General features: G+C 41.5%; 1 protein-coding gene across 3 annotated transcripts in view; it reads right to left on the bottom strand.

The window, feature by feature from the left end:
* mpped1 (metallophosphoesterase domain containing 1) overlaps nucleotides 1–18,937 on the bottom strand; it is an 80,920-nt gene that overhangs the window by 57,535 nt on the left and 4,448 nt on the right. For 2 of the 3 annotated variants that reach the window (XR_001963305.2, XM_018697189.2), the window contains exons 1-3: nucleotides 17,768–18,076; nucleotides 15,536–15,953; nucleotides 12,575–12,756 (exon numbers count right to left, since the gene is read on the bottom strand). Coding sequence is in view for 2 of the 3 variants with exons in the window: in XM_018697189.2 (XP_018552705.1) it covers nucleotides 12,575–12,756; nucleotides 15,536–15,717 (364 nt within the window). In the remaining variant the exon portion in view is untranslated. Of the gene's footprint in view, nucleotides 1–12,574; nucleotides 12,757–15,535; nucleotides 15,954–17,767; nucleotides 18,077–18,937 lie in introns of those variants that run through there. The other variant, XM_018697190.2, reaches the window with a different exon arrangement.

Genomic DNA, 18,937 nt, shown 5'->3' with positions numbered 1-18,937 from the left:
TGTGTGTGCATAGATACCAAAAAGTAGTAGCCAAAACGTCCTGCCAAATAACTTAATACCAAAGTATGTGTGTGTGTGTGTGTGTGTGTTTCTAGGATGGCTATGAGTGTGAGTGCAGTTGCAGAAAATAGGGGCCAAATATTTCCTGCCAACTCAAAATGATTAAATTAATACTAGAGTGTGTCAGTATGAGTGAATGCATGTGTGCAGGAAGCAGTAGCCAGAACTTTCAACTAAAATGAAATTAAAGCAAAAGTCTATTACAACTTGGGTCTTATTTTTGTAGCATATGAGCCTTTTATGTACTGTATGTGTGGTGAGAAGAATTACAAAATGTCACATTTTAGTGAAATGACAGTATCGGACCACACAGCTGTGTGTAACATTTTTTAGGGTATGCAAGGAACAGATGGTTTTTCAGCTGCTTAATCATTCTCTTTGTTACTTTCTCCATCTCTCTCTCCCTCCTCTCTCTCAACCCAACCGATCGAGGCAGATGACCACCCACCCAGAGCTCAGATCTGCTCAAGGTCTTTGCTTCTTAAAAGGAAGCCTTTCCTTTGCCACTGTCACCTAGTGCTTGGTCATAATGAGAATAGTTGGGTCCCTGTAAAAAAAATATATATTCAGACTATGGTTTGGGCCTGCCTGATATTAAAAGTGTCCTAAGATAACTTGTTACAATTTGGTTCTGAACATCAATACAACTCTTGACTCTCATGTCTGTATGTGTATGATACTAGAGCTGGGAGGTGATTAGCTTAGCATAGAACAGCTAGCCTGGCTCTGTCCAAAATTCAAAAATACACCTACCAGGTCACTGATTAATATGTCTTGTGTGCGTATTTAACAGCTCTTTCCTCCCACTTCTAGTCTTTACACTAAACATCTCCTGGCTATAGATCAATGCTTCTTCCATATCACACAGACATGAGAGTGGAACAGTATCATTCTACATCTGACTCTTAGCAATAAAGCCAATAAGCTTATTTACCAAAAAGTCCTACTATTCCTTACATTTTCTCTTTTTTGACCACTGAACATATGCACTTGCATTAGTTTAGTGCTCTTTACGTTATATCAAACCACCACTCGACCTTATCAACCAACTGAAGCTCAAATTGCAGTTTTTGTGTCTGTATCACAAACGTTTTGTCATCCGCATGAGGATCTGTGTGAACATGTAGCCCAGCACTGGTTAGTGTACACCAATCAGCTGCAACATTAAAACCACTTACTGGTTTTAATGTTGTGGTTGATCAGTGTATGTGTGGACTGTACACGTTATTAACACGTGAAGACTCATCTAATCTGTATGCTGACACCTGAAACCATGTGTGGCCATGTTGCTAACAACACAGCAAGGCAGAAAGTCTGCTCCATTGCACACAAATCTATATTACATAAACCTGGCCATTGTTTTTTTTTTTTTTTATTATTATAAGACATTATATTCATCAAATGAACAGCTGAGATCTAGGAATGTGAGAGCCCTAAAAAGAAGTCTGAGGGAACACTGGGGGAACACTGCATCCCTCTGACCCAGGGTTTGGGTCAGGGGAAGGCGCTAACGGACTGGAGTAATTTGTCAAAAACACATATTTGCAAAAACTTAATGTAGTATTTATAACTCACATAAAAGCTTTATATTTTTCTATTTGTAATTTCCCTTGATATAGTGGTTGAAGTGGTCAAAGATCTAACAGAGTATGTCCAGACAATACCAGCATGTCCATATACTTTTGCAAAGGTGGCAAAATGTGGGCCAACCAAGGGGGCAACTATTCAAAAAAAGTCTATATAAATTGCTGAGGAACGTGTCAATCATGCTGCACCTGCAGCCACCTCCCTACCTGCCACATACACTTCTGAAACACTTCTAACTTAAGCATTATTTGCTCTGTTGTCATTGTTTAAGTTGCTGCATCTGATTTAATGTGCTTGCAAACATTTTGTGTGTGTGTGTTTTTTGCACATATGAAAGAGAGAGAATAAGTAATGGATGGATGGGGGTAAGGATGTTTGGAGATCATCTTCTCCTGGACACAAGCATGACACCTGGTGGGCCTGGTCAGACAGTCAGGGAGGTTGCAAACAAAGCCTCGGGTAAGAAGTAATACAATTATTACCAAAGTGTCCTTTGTAAACAGACAAACTTCCTGGTTTAGTTCAACTTGTTGTCCTTAGGAGAAGCAGTCTCATGTAAAATAAAGGATTATAACCAACATTACAGGTACATTCACTCCAAATCAAGTGTTTTAGATAATCTGGATAAACTGTTGGTTTGTCTACCACCTGTCTGGTCAGCTGTCTTCTTGTGTTTTTTGCCCCATTGGGTTTGAATATGTTCTGCCAATGCCCCCCCCCCGATCTCAAAAGTTACTATGGTGAACACAGTATTATTCAAACAGAGAGAAATGGTGGCCATCACTACAAAAAACCACAATCTGTGTAGGTTTTTCTAAACACGTATGTCTGAATTTTTGTGTTTATACAGCCCACAGATTATGTATGTCTTCTTTATGTATAGAACGCAGCGCAGCTTCAGCCAGCCTTTATCTGTGTTTGCATAAACAGAAATGCAATAATTCAAAGGAAAGCTTCAAAAGCAACGGCACTGATGTTCAAAGCGAGACAAGCTAAAGACTCAGCTCGGATCAGTCCTAATTCCTTTAGTGTGTGAGTGTGTGTGTGTGTGTGCATATGTGTGAGTGTGCAAGACCGAGAGGCAAGACTAGATGTGAGGGAAGAAAGTAATATGTCACATGAGGGAGAGAAAAAGAGAAGAAGAAGAGAGGTGTGTAAGGGATAGACATGCAACAAGGTAGAGATGGATGACGGCGGAAGAGAGGCAGCGAGACTTCTGCCTTCCCACCTCAGCTTAAACTAAATACTCACTTGTTTCATTGAACTCACCACCCACACATTGCTGCATCTCATCACACACACACAAACCTGTGCACACACAATCATACTAGCAGACACAAAACAAAGACAACCAGCAATTATGAGACAGTGTACACAAATACCACCTACAGAGCCACGCATCCAAAACACACATTTTTATCGGCATAGAGCAGCACCTCCTAACACTTGACAATGTCCTCACTGAGCATAACGCATTACACACAAGAAAAGACACACACACACACACACAGAAGCGGTGACAAAGACAGATCAGCACATCATCAAGCAGCCTCGTAGGTGGTCTCTCTCTTCTCTTTCTCTCTCCTACACTCCATCTCTGTCTCTTTCATCCTGTCTGCTCCACTTCCATGTTCAGTGTGACGACATCGCCTCCAGGATAATGTGGCTGAAGATTAAGCTGCAACTTTCAGAACCAGCGACGTGGGCTTCTGATGAATGCTGATGAATTAAATGACTGGCCACCTGCCATCTGTCCCATGTCTGTTTTAAAAATGGATCCTTACTGACGCCACATTTAGTCAATGCTAAACTACAACCTTTGTTCACTGCATTACCTTTATATTCTTGTCAAAGGTACTTTATCATCACAGGGTAATGCATCTACAAGCTCGGTTTTATGACCAGATCAGCTGAGTTCACATATGACATCAGATTAGTGTTTTTCTTTTATTTGACTTCACTGTCCGATACACATTAATTATGACTTACTCCAAAATTTATAATTACTTACTAAAATGTGCACTCAACCAAACTGACACATGAAGATTAGGTTACTAGTCACAGGGAGTTCTACGCAGCCTGTGAAAACAGGTGTATAATGTCTACTCATCTATCCATCCATCCATTTTCTTCTGCTTATCCCTCCTCCTGAGGGGATCCCGAGGCATTTGCAGGCCAGATGGGATATGTAATCCCTCTAGCGACTTCTGGGTCTACATAGAAGTCCTTCCTTCCAGTTGGACATGGCTGGAAAACCTTCAAAGGGAGGCACCTGGGAGACATCCTAATCAGATGCCTGAACCACCTCAACTGACTCCTTTTGATGCAAAGGAGCAGTGGCTCTACTTTGAGCTCCCTCTGGATGTCCAAACTCCTCATCCTGACTCTAAGGCTGAAACCAGACTCAGCAACTCAATTCAGACGCTTGGGACAAGGGACAACCATGGAGCCCAACACCCATTGAAAATGTGTTTGACTTTGAGGCAAGAATGTGGACTCCGCTCTCTCGCTTTGGTTATGCAAGAACAGGATGGCTCCTAGTAGCAGCCCCAGAACCCCATATTCCTGCAGTGGCCCAAAAAGGGCTCCCTGGTGGAAACAGTTGCAAGTCCTCTTCAAGTCCACAAAACACATGTGGACTAGAAGGTCAAACTCCCATTACCCCCTGGTCTGGGTCAGCAGTTCCCCTCCCCGCCTGAACATAGCTTGAGCCAATCCCTACTTTACTTTGTCGAATGGTTGGCCAGAATTTCTTTGAAGCCAACTTAAAGTCCTTCTCCATAGCCTCCTCTCACACTGTATGTAAGTACAGTACTTGGGTAAATGTCCTTAGTTACTTCCGTACCACTATTGCTATCATTTTATAGGGCAAGGGTACCCTTATGGCCAGTTTGCTTACCCCTGGAGGAAGGAAGGCATGGATGTGGATAGCAGGTTGTGGACACAGAGGGTATGCATATGCGGACATGAGCAGTAGAAAACATGATGATGACCTCCTGACATCAAGAAGAAGCGCTGTTTTGTTTGTTGTATTCTGCTGAACAACATGAAAAAGTTAAGCCACTGCTAAATGACAACAGGAAGGGTGGGAAAAAACATACATACAGTGCATGGATTCACATCTGACTCCCCTCTGCTATTTGCTTCACTCTCAGTTTGGCCTCTTTTTTGTTTGCTGTCTGTTCATGCTTGTAAGAGAGAGCTAATGCAGATTCAGCAACAGTTTGCATACAGTGGATTATATGCACTGATGCTGACCCAGAAAACAAATCTGAGACAAAGAGAAAGAAAGGGAAAATTATGAGATAGACTTCCATCATTTCATAAGCTACATCCACAGAGGCTTCACTCCAAATGTCTTCTGAACTTGAAGGGAAAAAAAAAGAGAAGAACTTGTTTGAAAGAAAAAAAAATGGGGATGTTTCTAAAACCATTTTCACCATCCCGTTGCATCTTTTTCCTCTCACATATACACACACAGGCGCAAGGAAAGCAGTCTTTCAAGTGTGCAAATAGAAGACACAAAAGCAGTGAGGGACAGATGGGAACGGTTTGCTTAAATTTACAGTCACTTGAAATTCTGTTGAGTGTCCCAATGTTAAAAACCATAAAGGAGTGTCAAACCTCCTCGTTATGCTCTCCTCCAGCACCATTCGCTGCTGGGTAAACATAAGTGAAGGAGGGTGAAGGATAAAAGATATGATAGATGGAAAGTAGAGAGAGTGACAGAGTAAGAATTAAGAAAAAAAAGGTTTGGGGAAAGGAAGAGTATACATGAGAAGAGGAGAGAGGAAGGAAGGAGGAGGGTGGGAAGAAAAGGAATGAGGGAACAGGGAAGTAGGAAGGAAGTGAGAAAGGGAATGAAGGAGGATAGAAGAAGAGCAGGCCAGAAAAAGACAGCAGTCATGAAAGTTTAATGCACTTGCAGTTACCGAGCTAAAGGGAGCAAGCTGAGAGGAGAGAGAGAGAGAAGCTGAGGAGGTGAAGGGGAGGTCCGGGGTGGGGGTGGGGGGGTTAACACCTGACAGAGGATGGAGGGACAGCAGAAATCACACACACACACACACACAGAGAGAGGCAGGTGGAGAGCTAGAGACACTCTCCCTCTTCTGGGCCAACAAAAAACACACACTCGCATTTAAAGTGCCTACACGGCAATCGCATCATGGTCGTCACTTATCTATTATTCAGCAGTAAAGGGGAACAGAGTAGAGCAGGCGCTAAATAAAGAGTTGTAGCAGAGATGCTAAAGGCTGTGGACCTTGCAACACTGAGTTGCAGAGAGAGAAAGGCCTGTGGTTGTGTTTTTATTAGAGGGAGTCTGAGACTAAGTCTCAATACCAAGATGAAAGTTGGGGTTACTCTCGTTTCAACAGTCTATCCTTTCCTCAGGGACTGTTACAGTCATGTGGTCAGAAGAGTTCCTACACATTTTTAAAGCTGCATTAACTAAAATATTCTTCATTAACAATGGATCAAATGACTGAATGTAATTTGAAAGGTGTGACAAGTATGAACCCACAGCAAATTATCATCCATCTGTACAGAGCTTTTTAACCTATTTAAGCTCTCATGGAGACAAGCTGGTGGAGCATTTAGCAGCTTTAGAGTCAAATATTATTCTCAGAAGCTGGTACAGAGCTAAAAGAGAAGGAAGATTGGACTTCGATTCATCAGGTGGAAGGAATATGGTTCCAAATGAATGATGACATTGCTCCACAACAGCTGAATGTGTACTGGCAATTGTTTGCTAAGACATTTCACTTACTCACGTTGTTTTTGTTGAGGCATTCTTTGCCCCCAGGTGGCCAAAAAACTCAATTCAATGTAGCTTTAATTTTTCAATAGTTATTTTCAGTCAAAATAAATAGGTAATTGTTCACTAACACATTAGCCATGGTAATGGTTTTTGTGGCCACAAATAAATAAATAAATAAACACTGCAGCTTTAACATACATAATGCACTTCCACCCTTGACACTGAGCTGCTACTGTGCTTCTGAGCATCAAATGTAGGCCCACAAAGCTGGATATTTTAGTGTAGAAATAAAATACTCTGTGGTGGACAAACAATTTAAGAACACCACTGTTTCTAAATTACCTCAAACATATGTGTACAGGCATTTGTTGTTACTCAACATAGAGTGCCAACATGCAGTGGGTTATATAGCCTACTAACTCTAATATATCTGTGATGAGCATAATAATGACTTTACTGATGCACATGAGCATGTATTGCTGATTACAGGTTAGCATATATATCATTGACTTTCAAGCAGGCTTTAGCTAATTTCCAATGAAACTAGTTGTTTACAGCAATTCCATAACAGTTTTCAAGTTTGTCCTCAATTTCTCACATTGACCATACACGGTCCAGCAATATACTAGGTTATGACCCACTCTTGTTTTTACCTAGATTCACATCATGAGTAGAGTTCATGAAAGAGAGGGAATGCCCTGAATATCCTTTAAACATTTCATACATTCTGTGATATAAATCAGTCTCTCACATTAGGGGAAAAAAGACAGAAACACTGCATATGGCCAGTTGGTTATTAGTTGAATCTGTGGGGTGTGTGTGTGTGTGTGTGTGTGATGGCAGTAAAGTAGCCTACTCACTGAATGGAAGTCACACAGAAGAGAGAGAACAAAGCCTTTAAGAATTAAAGCTGCTCCTCTCTTGACCCGGAGTCGACTCTGAAGCACGAGATCCATATTTAAACACAACATTCACTGCGGTATTTTCCCGCTCTACTCTGCCAGCTCACGCTATCACACGGCATGAATAAAGACGCCACTCAAGTCAACAGCTGAGGGCAGCACACATAAACAAACACGCAAACACTCAGGAAAGCATCACCCCGGCTTATGAAATCCATGTGGATGCTTGTTGCATGTGCGTGCTCACAGGCGTGAGTGTGCGCTGAGAGCCTGATCAAAGAGGCCATTATTGGAGACAATTGGGCTGAAGTGCTGTTGCTCATGAGCTCCAGGTCTGCCTCTTGCCCTCACTAACCCCCCCCCTCCCTTTCCTCTCTCCTCTGTCTCACCTGTCCCGCGCAATCAGCCTCTATCCCCGACAATCCGGAGCTCGCTTCTCCCCAAGCTGCAACTTTTCACTCACACAGTTGTCCTTTTTGGCTAGAACATCTCCTCAGACTATGCTCATTAGAAAATTAACATTTCACCTCAAACACAAACACACTCAATACAGGAACTCACAGTAAATAAAAAATTAAACAATAAGTTTTATTACTTATGATTAATGTTAATGAAGAAGAAAGAAAGTTGATTTATGATTTGTTGTCCTTAAAAGGCCATTCTAGTGCATTTGCAAGTTTTATCTCTTTAACTCAAAATAGTGTATACTTTACATTTTTGCTATGTACTGTATTTTCAAATGCGGTACATTTACTAATTTCAGAATGTTATTACTCTTCCTATTCCAGGCAGCCATTTGTGTCCATGCAATGTGCAAATCATTCAGCAACTCTATAAACGTACTTTGGGTCATAATCATCAACCTCAAATCAGCATTAAATCTGTTAAGAGTCTCCTAATTGATTTTCTGACTATGAGGTAACAAATGAAAACCAGAGGAAGCCTAGAATAACTGGACAGCTGTCTCTTGCCTCTTATGAATGCTTCCAGGCATGTTACAGTTACAATTGAGCAGTCAGTTTTCTGACATTAATTATACCATCACACCACTATGTAGTTTAACTCCCAGTGATTTTATACTTAAGATCATAATAGCTCCTACCTCCTTTATCTTATAATATACTGTATTGTAACTGTAAAATACAACAATGTTGCACAAACTGACAAGATTGATTAGTATTACAATCCTGATCTGAACAGATCATGATGCTGGAAGTCTCAACTCCTGTGTGCTGCGCCACTGAACAAATTTCATTCAGTATGAAATTCAATTGTGAACTAAACAAAGTAAAACAAAGTGAATAAGCTAAAGACTTGAAGTAACCTAAAGTATCGTGGTGGTGATCAGTACGTCATAGTGAATTTGGAAAAGGGTGCACGCTCATTGCCACTTGCGGCTATATTTGATTAATTGATTTTATCTATAAATTGTCAGATAACAGTTTTTAAAAATTGTCAATTCTACTTCCAAAGCACCCAAGACGAATCGTTAAATTCTTTGTTTACACCAACTAACAGTCCAAAACCCCTAAAATATTCTACTTACATTTAGAGAAAAGCAGCCATTTGCCATTGTTGCTTAATTAATGTTCTATTGATTGACTGATTAATTGCCCAACCTCTATTAACAACACAGTAAGTCAAAACTTGAATAAGTGAAGTACAGTTAGATAGTGGTTGTCTTAAAGTTGACAAACCCTCAACTCAAGTCCAGCTCACAAAAGTTCAAGAAGTGTGAAGGGACTGAAACAATGACTTGTGCAAGACGGAAACACACACACACACACAGTCCTCATACAGTGACTGACAGCTGGATCTGCAGGGATCACCATGACAACAGAGGGCAGAATTAAGTTTGGCATCAGTCTCCGGGGCAGCTGAGCTGTGAATTTACCCAGGTAAGGCAGCTTTGTTGTGGGGAGTAACACGGACAGTCTCCCTACTCTCCTTTTCAAACCTCCACCTCCTCTTTCCATGTCATCTCCTCACTTTCCAACTCCTCTCCCTTCCTTTCTCCCTGCATGAATTTCATCTCTGTCTCTTCAGTGCTCTCTTCTTTTTCCTTTCTTCTCCTCTCCTCTCCTCTCCCCTTCTCCTGCAGTGCTCACCATCCCTGACAAAGCCTTGAGCAGCAGCCAGCGGCCCCCAAGAGCCGACTGACTTCCTGCTAAAAATAAGAGCTGAGAGAAGAATTGTGCAGAGCTGCCACCAAGAGAAAGGGAGCAAGAGAAAGGACTGAAATGGGAGAGATCTTTGGAGAACGTGGAGAAAGAGGAAAAGGGGGAATCAGAACTCGAAGAAAAAGGATGGAGGAGGATAATGAGTTTGAGGGAGGAGGAATGATGGAGGGAGAGAAAAGTCAAACAAACAAAAACTGGATGAGATAAACAAAATATGAATAAAAGAGGAATATAATATGAGAAGAGACTCAACTAGAAGAAAGATAAAAGAGCAGAAAGTTTGGGAGCAGATGGTGTTACCTGACCGAAGCTCAGTTTGCACAGAGACTCAGAAAAAATGAATACGCTAAACCCGATCTCTGTAAATCTGCTCTGCACACACTAAACAGCAGGAGTTACATTCATCTACAGAATGAGACGGCACATGTGTGTGTATGTGGCTGGTGTGTGTGTGTGACAGAGACAGGGAGCAGGAGGGAATGAAAAAGAAAGAATAGGAATAGCCAGATTATAAATATTTATACGAGCAGACAAGAGGAAGAGATGGCAGAGTTGCAGGGAAGGAGAAAATAACGGCAGAGGGGAGAGAGAGGAAAGACTGACTTCAGAGGCAGCACCAAGCGCGTTTGGCTCGATGTATCTTTTCTTTCCCGTCTCTCCCGTTGCCTCTCTCGCCGCTGGAGTGCGGGCTAGCGGATTTGCAGCCTGCGCTCCCTGCAGCTCACATGTGTGTGTGTGTGTGTGTGTGCGTGTGTGAGGGAGAAAGGAAAGGACAACAAGTTCTCCCCTTATCTCCCCCCTCTCACTCCCCTCCCTCAGAGAATGAGATGAACACACAAAGGCCCCCGCGAACAGGCGTCTGCCGTTCCCGGGGAGGTTTGTGCCGATGCTGATGACGCTGACGACAATGATGATAATGGCGATGATAACAGAATTGCTCGGCTCGCTCAAACTGTTGTAGATTCACAGATTCAACAGCTTTTTGCTGTCGCTAGGCTTTGTACGAGGTCACTTCGTTCCAGTTTCCACTAGATATCATGTAGCAATGATAAGACTTAAACTTGCTCCTAACCCAGTGTGGAGATAACATGTCTCCAGTGGGGGCTGTGGAAGCAAAAAGTCAAAGAAGAGAAGACTGAACTCAGTAACTTTTACCCTTTTTCTTGACAAAATGTGCCCCAACTCTCTGCTCTCCACCCCACCAGTTTAGGCATATGGCTCATATGAGTCCAGTTCTGTCTGAGGTTTCTTCCTGTTGTAAAGGAGCTTTTCCTCTCCACTGTTGCCAAGTGTTTGCTCCTGGTGGGAACTGTTGGGTTTGTCTCAATAATATTGCAAGGTCAGGACCTTACTCTGTAAAGCACCTTCAGACAAAGAATGTTATGATTTAGCGCTATGTACACAAAATGTAGTTGAAAAAAAAACGAACTGCTTAAGGATATTTTAACTTGGAAAACTAAAGAAGACAAAAATGTTTAGATTCGTGATCACATTACTTTGTCATTTTCCTTTGTCAAGTTCAATGCATCACACACCAGCTTTTTGTGAGTATGCTACCAGGTATTGGTGGAAAAAAAAGACAGCTATGAACAGTATCAAAAATGGATTTTGATGGGGTGCCCTAATGGCCGAGAGGTTAAGGCAGCAACTTTTGGAGCATGTGGTTCCCAATTCTTTCCTCTCATTTCCTGTTATCTCTCTATTTACCTCACCTATCAAATATAATTGTATGTCTTCACTAACCAGTCAAGTTGCAGGAAATATGGTCACTCACACACACACACACACACACCCAAAAAAAAAAAAAAAAAAGTGAACCTGACCTTTGACCTTTTGGATGATAATTATCATATGATGTTACAGTGACCTTGACTTTTGACTTTTAACCACCAAAATCAATTCAAATCATGCTTGAGTCTAAGTGAATGCTTGTGCCAGATTTGAAGAAATTCCCTCAAGGGTTTTCTGAGATATTGCGTTTATGCGTTAATGGGACAGATGGATGGACAGACGGAAGGGAGGACAGACAGATAGATGGACAAACCAAAAATATAATGCCTCCGGCCCCTGCTGTTTCTAGTTTGTAGGCATAAGGGGTTTTGATCAAATAAATATGAGTGTTAAAACTGGATGAGGATCCTCTACCTGACCTCAACTCAAACGCTGAACTTTCCTGCCTGTTTGTCTCAGTAGTTGTTCCTGCTGTTTCCACAGAGAAGGAGAGATCCTCTGGCTGCTGTCAGCGTTAAACTGCACAGATATGAACTGGGACATCTCTGCAGCCTCCGTCAGAGCTAAGAGTAGTGTAACACAAACCAGGCACACACCACATGTAAAGAACCATACTGCTGGTTTTGCATGCATACCACAAATCATATAAGGGCCATCTTTACATTACTTTTGTGTCCCAAAGCACAGCACAAGTTTCTAGTTTAGTTCTTTTTCCTCTTTACGGGCCACCACTGGTTTTAATTAATTTGAGGCTATAAAAATAATTTGCAGAGACTCCCTGTCCGCCGTAACTAACATTCAATCAACATTATTTATTTGTTGAGGCTATCATTGTGTGGAGATGCAGTTGTCGGTGGAAAACATTTTAAAAACTCTCCTTTGAGACGTGTTCAGGGGAAGTTCTCAGAGATGTGAGAATCACTGTTTTCAGACAGTTGAATAGGGAGAGTGTGAAATCTTGTCACTTCACACATTTAAAAAATTGATATTCAGAAGTTGACTCAACTTTCTGATGTTCTCAAAGTGTTCTTGAATTCACCAGAAAGGAAGAAAAGACCCAAATTTATTCAGGATTTAAGAGAATTATTTCAAAAATAGATGGCATCCTTTGGAAAACAGGTATGGTTCCTTAAGTTACAATTAAAACAGCAAAAAGTGAGTTTATTGTAGCCCTGAGATTCTGAGAACTTCAAAGAATCCTTCCTTTCTCAAGGTTTTCTTAAAAGCTTCCAGCTTTGCACCCAGAGCAAATTAATTTATCCTGGCACTGACCCCAGCAGTATTAATAGATCATCACAGACCCAGTTAGACCAGGCCCCTGACCACAATGAGCCACAACTTTCAGAGATGCTGACCTAGCCAGTCGTTAAACTTCTTGACCTCGGAGGGCAGTCCCAGCTCAGTGAAGTCTCCAGCGTGGATGAACACGTCCCCATACGGCATCTGGATGGCGTCCGTGCGGGAATGAGTGTCTGATATGCATACGAAACGGGTGTAGCCCGGCGGCTTGGGCGTGTCATGGGGCATCGGGTCCACCCTGAGGAGAGGAAAAAGAACAGCATACATGAAGTTGAGGGAGAGAGGAAGAAAAAGGGGTCACTGCAGCTCTTGGTGCACTTAAACAATACTGGAGAGAGACGTAGTACTGTATGTAAAGTCTCTGTGGTAAGAGGCATGAACAATGACAAGACAATGAAAGACGTTTGAATTAGTATCCAGCAAAAAATCATCCCCACAGACTGAGACAGAGGAGGAAACAAGAGACATTGTGAGAAGCAAGAGTGAGAGGCCACAATAAAAGCATGGCGCTGAAAAAGACAGAAAGAGAAATGCGCAGAGATAGAAAAAGAATAAAGTGCAGATATAGAAAAAGAGCAGAGTCCTGTGGGATTTCCAGCAAGTGTGCAGATCCACAGGGTCTCAAGGGGGAAGAGAGGAGCTGGTGAATAACCGTGGCCCAGTTTAGCAAGCTCTCCTCCAGGTACGATAACACTCAGCCCTGCCTTCTCCTCCTCTCCCTCCTCCGCACCCCACCACAAGAGAGAGAGTAAGAGATGAGGGGAAGTGGGAAGCAGATAGACATGCATGTAGGACAGTCAGTAAGAAGTGTGACTCACAAAAGTAATGAAATACAGAGGAAGGTTCATAATAAATATTTCACTTCCACTATTGAGTGTAAGTAAATGTAAAGTGATGCTTTATGGAGCTCCACAGAGATTGTGTTTCTGAACATTAGTTAAGTAAGTAAGTAAGTAAGATAGCTGTAGTAGCTACATAAACTGCACTTAAAAAGTAAAAGCTAAATCTATTGTTTTATTTCAACTTTGAGAGTTAGCAAAGTCCAGGAGCTATCACTTAAAGGTCCCACAAACATTACAACTTCTTAATTAAAAACCAGTATGTACATTCCATGTCAAACAACAGCCGAACGAAAAACTTAAAGGTGGTTAAAAGGCATTGTAAAATGATGGCTTCACTCCATATATGCCTACTTTAGGCAAAATCAAGAAGCACCACATAAATTCCCACTTCTACGCAGACAGCATGCAGTTGTATTTATATATGAAGCCTGGCTGAAACTAATTAGGTAGTCACATTTTAGTCATGTCTTAAAGACAGAAAGGCCTGGATGAGCTAGGAATACAGGCAGCACTGATTGTTATTATTATTGTACTTAGCCCTAAATACCACAGAAAAAAAACATGATATAGTACTTCTCCTTACATACACAAGCTCCATCGTATCATAAAGAGCTCATAATGCACTATTGTCCCAAGAGAACACTTTGCTCTCAAAGTGTAGGCTCACTGGTGATTCCTTGAGTCTCCTAAAGGACAATCGGAGGGAGAGCCTTCAGCTATCAGGCTCTTCTCCATGTGGAACTGCCTCCGAGATTGAACAAGGTCTTAGTTATGCTGCCATGAGCCTAGACTGCTGGGGGAACCCCCATGATGCTCTGGGCACTTCTTCTCTCTCCCTCCCTCTCTCTCTCTTTCTCTCTGCCCATGCATTTATATCATGCTACTGCATGTCACTAACTTTGTGTCCTCTCTCTCCCTGTCCTCATTCTGCTGGTATCTCTGACTTCGGATCCAGCAGCAGATCTGGGTCCTGCAGCTCAGGTATTCATTTGCCCATACTCACTCCAAAACTCATGTTGAAACCGTGTTATTTTCTTTGCTAAGTCAGGTCAAGGCACATGGCTCATGAAATGTTTCAATTACAAGAGGGGTTGCTAATGAGTGGATATTTGTAAGACCAATGGAACCACACCACATTGGTGGATTGGTGCATACAACCAATCAACCAGGCAGACTCTGCCTCCTTGCAAGGGGGCTTTTAAGATGAAACATACACAGGAAGTGTTGACTCAAGGTTTCATCAAGAGTAGCTTAACACTGATCAAAAAATCCAATGAATTAATAACTGAGAACAGTGTTTCTGTTTAACTGGAAGCAGCAGAGTGGCATGGCTATAGTACTGATTAAATTAGTATGATATGTACAATATGCTGAATTTATTAGAACAACAATGGTGAGTTTGTGATAAAGGCAAGCAGCAGCCATAGCAGGAGCAACAGGTGCAAAACCAAAGACATGGAGACTTCCTAGTAACTTATGATAAAATAAACATATAGAGCAGGAAACTTAAAAGACTAGGCTGGCCTTTCAGATACAGCTTTCATCACATGGACATGAAATTTAAGGACTTTTATTTTTAAAAGGTAAAACTGAAAGTCTCAGATTGTCATATTTTGGACTCACAATAGGTCAAAATCACTATCACTATCATAGTGTCAAGTCTCCATTTCAGAACTGCTACTTTCTTTGACTGGGTTTGTAAGCATAGGTAAGGCATCAGAGGCATAATGAAGGCCACTCATTCAATTTTTCCACTTTTTTTCTCTGATCAAAATTTCAATTGAAAGACTGATCCTTTGGCATTCCTTCCTTATCAGGTTTACTGAACCCCTTAACCTAAGGGGATAGTTCAGCGTTTTTGGAACTATATGACTTGCTGTCCTTCTGAGAGTTTAGCAAGAGGATTGATACAGAGTTGTTCTTGTCTCCAGTCTCTATGTTAAGCTAGGCTAACCATGTCCTGCTACCAGCGATATCACACAGACATTTTTCTCACGTCTCTTTGGAAATGAGAGCAAATAAGCATATTTTCTAAAACACTGAACTACTCCTTTAAAGGATAACAATCACTTCTGTTTTTTTTGTTTTTTTTTTAAAAAAAAAAAAAACAAAAAAACAAAGCTGTGTATCTACTGTGTATCTATCTATCTATCTATCAGCTGTGTATCTACTTACATGTGGACATGTGGCGGCTGGAAACGTCCCTGGTTAATGTTGTAAAAGGTGAAGGCCTGAGTGGGGTTGGTGCTGTACTCATCCACCTCCACTGTTGTCCTGCTGCCTCTCTGGGTGTGTGACTGAGCCTGCGACTGCTGCTGCCTCCTCGCTGCCATAATCTCTGACAGGGTGAAGGCCATGGCACTGGGGATACGGAGCAGAGTGGGCGGAGGAGAGCGAGGTGTCAGGTCGGGAACTTTAGCTGATTGTTGTTTTTCGCTTTTAGGACAGTGGGTGGATAGTCCTGGCCTGAGGAGGGGCTGCTGCAAGGCGTCCTGAGAGGCTCAAACCCTCACAAAGCTCACAGTCACGGTGAGCTGAGGGAGAGAACATCACCTCCTCCCTCCTCTTCTTCTCCGTTACAGCTCCTGTGCACCTGAGGGACAGAACAAACCACAGCTGACATGAGGTGTGTGTGATAAAGAGGTAAATGGACTGCATTTATAGAGCACTTTTCAAATCTTAATAACCACTCAAAGCACTTTATACTACAAGCCACATTCACACAGCACTTCTATACAGCACACATGCATACACATTGGGGGTTCAGTATCTCACCAAAGGACACTTCAGCATGCAGACTGGAGGAGCCAGGGATTGGAATGCTGATCATTTGGTTACTCAATGACCCGCTCTACCTCCTGAGCCACAACCAGCCAATAAGGATGGAAAATCATAATGACTTCAGGTGGTCCAATGCCTGAATGTGAGCACACAGAATGCTCCTGTACACCTCTGCATTCATCATAACAGAACCACCATGTTTGACTGGCGAGGTGGTCGCTTTGGGTCATGAGCTGTTCCCTTCTGTTCTCCACTCTTTCCTCTTTCCATCAATATGAGCAAGAAGAGGTTGATTTTTGTTTGAACCTGGCCTTTCTGTTTTGAGGCTTACAAGACGTTTGCATATACTGCACATCCCATCGCCTTTTTCAGCAAACAAAGCCTAGGGAACATGAGTCATGTGATAACAGATGGTTGTATGTGCCACAAGATAAGGTCGAAAGCTTCAGAAAAATGCTAGCAGGTGTATCTTGATTTTAGAATATTTAGTACAGACAGGTCTAGGCAGTGGTAAGAGGCAGACTAGTGATATACATATGATGCAAAGACTACAAAGAGTGTGTCAAATACATTTAACAGTTTCCACTGAAGCTTTGTATTGTATTGTATTTTTCTCAGATATTTATGTGACCGGTGACAAACAAGGCCTCAATTTCAGCAGAATCACATGTTCATTTTGACCAAAGTTTCAAAACACTTGGTCCCTCTAAGTCACAGGATACCTCATCCCCATTAGTTGGCACTACTAACCCCCTAACCCTAACCCTAACCCACTGTGAAAAAGCCCCAACACAGTGAAGAAATCTTGTCTCTAAATCAAATCAATAAAAGCTTCATTTCTTCCCAACTCCCCAGTACTTTGTTTCCCCCAAACCAACAACATAGTTACTCAGAATAAAGACACATGACTAAAGATAACATAAACAACATATAGGAAAGGTGTTAACCTTTTCTATATCCCTGTCTATTAAGTAATGGAGCTAATCTAGCAGACATACTAAGTACAGCCTATTAATAAGAACTGCAGTTTATAAAAAAGTGTACAGAGATGGAAGAACTGAGTTGCATTAAATGAAGCAACATATTTGTGTTAATGTAACAATTTGGCTGCTCTCAGTTATTTTTCCCAGCAGGTGTCACTAGTGAAAACTGAGTTAAACGAGGCTTCCACCAATTAATCTTGAGGCAACTGGCTACTAAGCCTCTGTGCTGCAGGAAAGCCTCTCTTAACTAACTTGTTCACTAACTTTTATCATTTTAAGTTAACATCACATGACATGTATGCAGCTACACACAGAACGAAGTACATTTAGGCCATAAATGTATTAGTCAACACAACACCACACCTCACGCAGGAGAGTGTCAACTAGATCAGAGAAAAGTCAAAATAATTGGTAATTGTATTAGTAAACATCAACAGTGCAAAGACACCAATTGCCAAAGAAAAAACTCTGTTACAAAATGTGCAAATGCTAATTATCCAGCTAATCAAACAGTCAGTCCACCCCACCTGGTATTACCCATAAAATTATTAGGTGCGTTCAAGGTTGACTTTGGCTAACCTCGCCTGACTTATAAACAGAAAAATATGAGCGTTCCCCTCCACATGTCAGACTGTTTACTCACCCAAAGATATGTTATGCATTTTTGCCGGAAGAAAGCGACTGCGGCAAACTTAGCAGAAAACTGCAGGTGCCTCACTCCCACGAGGTTTTAATGGCGTGTGACGTTGCGCAACACCAACGCAAGTCAGACAATTTTTTTTAAACGGCATACATCACGTCGAGTCAGCGTTGCGCAGTGCCACGTGAAGTCTTAAGCACCTAAGTATAAAAGCAGGAAGTCTTTGTCTGCCTTTCCCTGTTAGTCTCCTGGAGCAAAGCCAAGTGAAAACGGTTGTTGGAACAAAGAAAGTTAACACTTCTAAGTCTCCCTCAGCTCTCAACCCCCAGTTCTGTAATATACATTTGTTTTTATACAGTCCACCTACACACCAGGCCGATATTGACTTAAGTATGTTAATACTGATACCTTTAAATTTTCTTTGAATGTTTATCCTTCATACTTATTTTTCTAATTCTTATTCATACTTCTTTCTATTCTAATTCTTAATTTTTATTCTGACTAACTCTTATAATAGCCTCCAGAGTAAGCCTCTTTCCATTTAATGTACGTGACAAATGAGCATGTGAGTATGTGACAACCTTTGGATCCTTTTTTAATTATTTGATGTGATCACACTCAGAGTTTGTTTCCAAGAGGAAGTTCAGCCATGGCGGAGAGGAAAATGTTCACACGTGTATTTTACCAAACTGGCTGTAGAATTCAACAAAGTTGTAACACACTGTAAACTCTTTGACAGGTGAATAAAATTTAAAAAAAAGAACTTGACTGAGAAGCAACCACAGAATCCTTATCAGCTGTTTGTTCTCACTTCCTTTTACCTTCAGGGAAAATTCCTTTCATCGAAGCATCACCAGTAGATGATGCCCGAGCAGGAGGACCACCTAAAGTGGTATGTGTGCAGTTGACTGGGGGTACCTCAAAGCAGGTGTCACATTAGTTCACAGAGGTATTGTGAACAATGTGGCTCCTGCTGTTTGAATGACAGAGTGATGACTGCAGGAAAATATTAAATACCACCTTTCCAATTGCAGTAAATTTATAAATGTAGTAGGAACCAAATGGAAACAGTACATATCATTGAATTTATAATGCAATTAAAAAATTCTGTTTATATAAATTAAACAGATAATCTAAAGTAAAAGACAATAACATTTTCAGAAAAGTATATGT

This window comes from Lates calcarifer, linkage group LG18 (genome assembly GCF_001640805.2).
Source record: "Lates calcarifer isolate ASB-BC8 linkage group LG18, TLL_Latcal_v3, whole genome shotgun sequence".
In the NCBI taxonomy this organism is placed as follows: Eukaryota; Metazoa; Chordata; class Actinopteri; family Centropomidae; genus Lates; species Lates calcarifer.
Note: the sequence above shows the minus strand (reverse complement) of the source record. Positions and strands in the feature narration are given on the sequence as shown.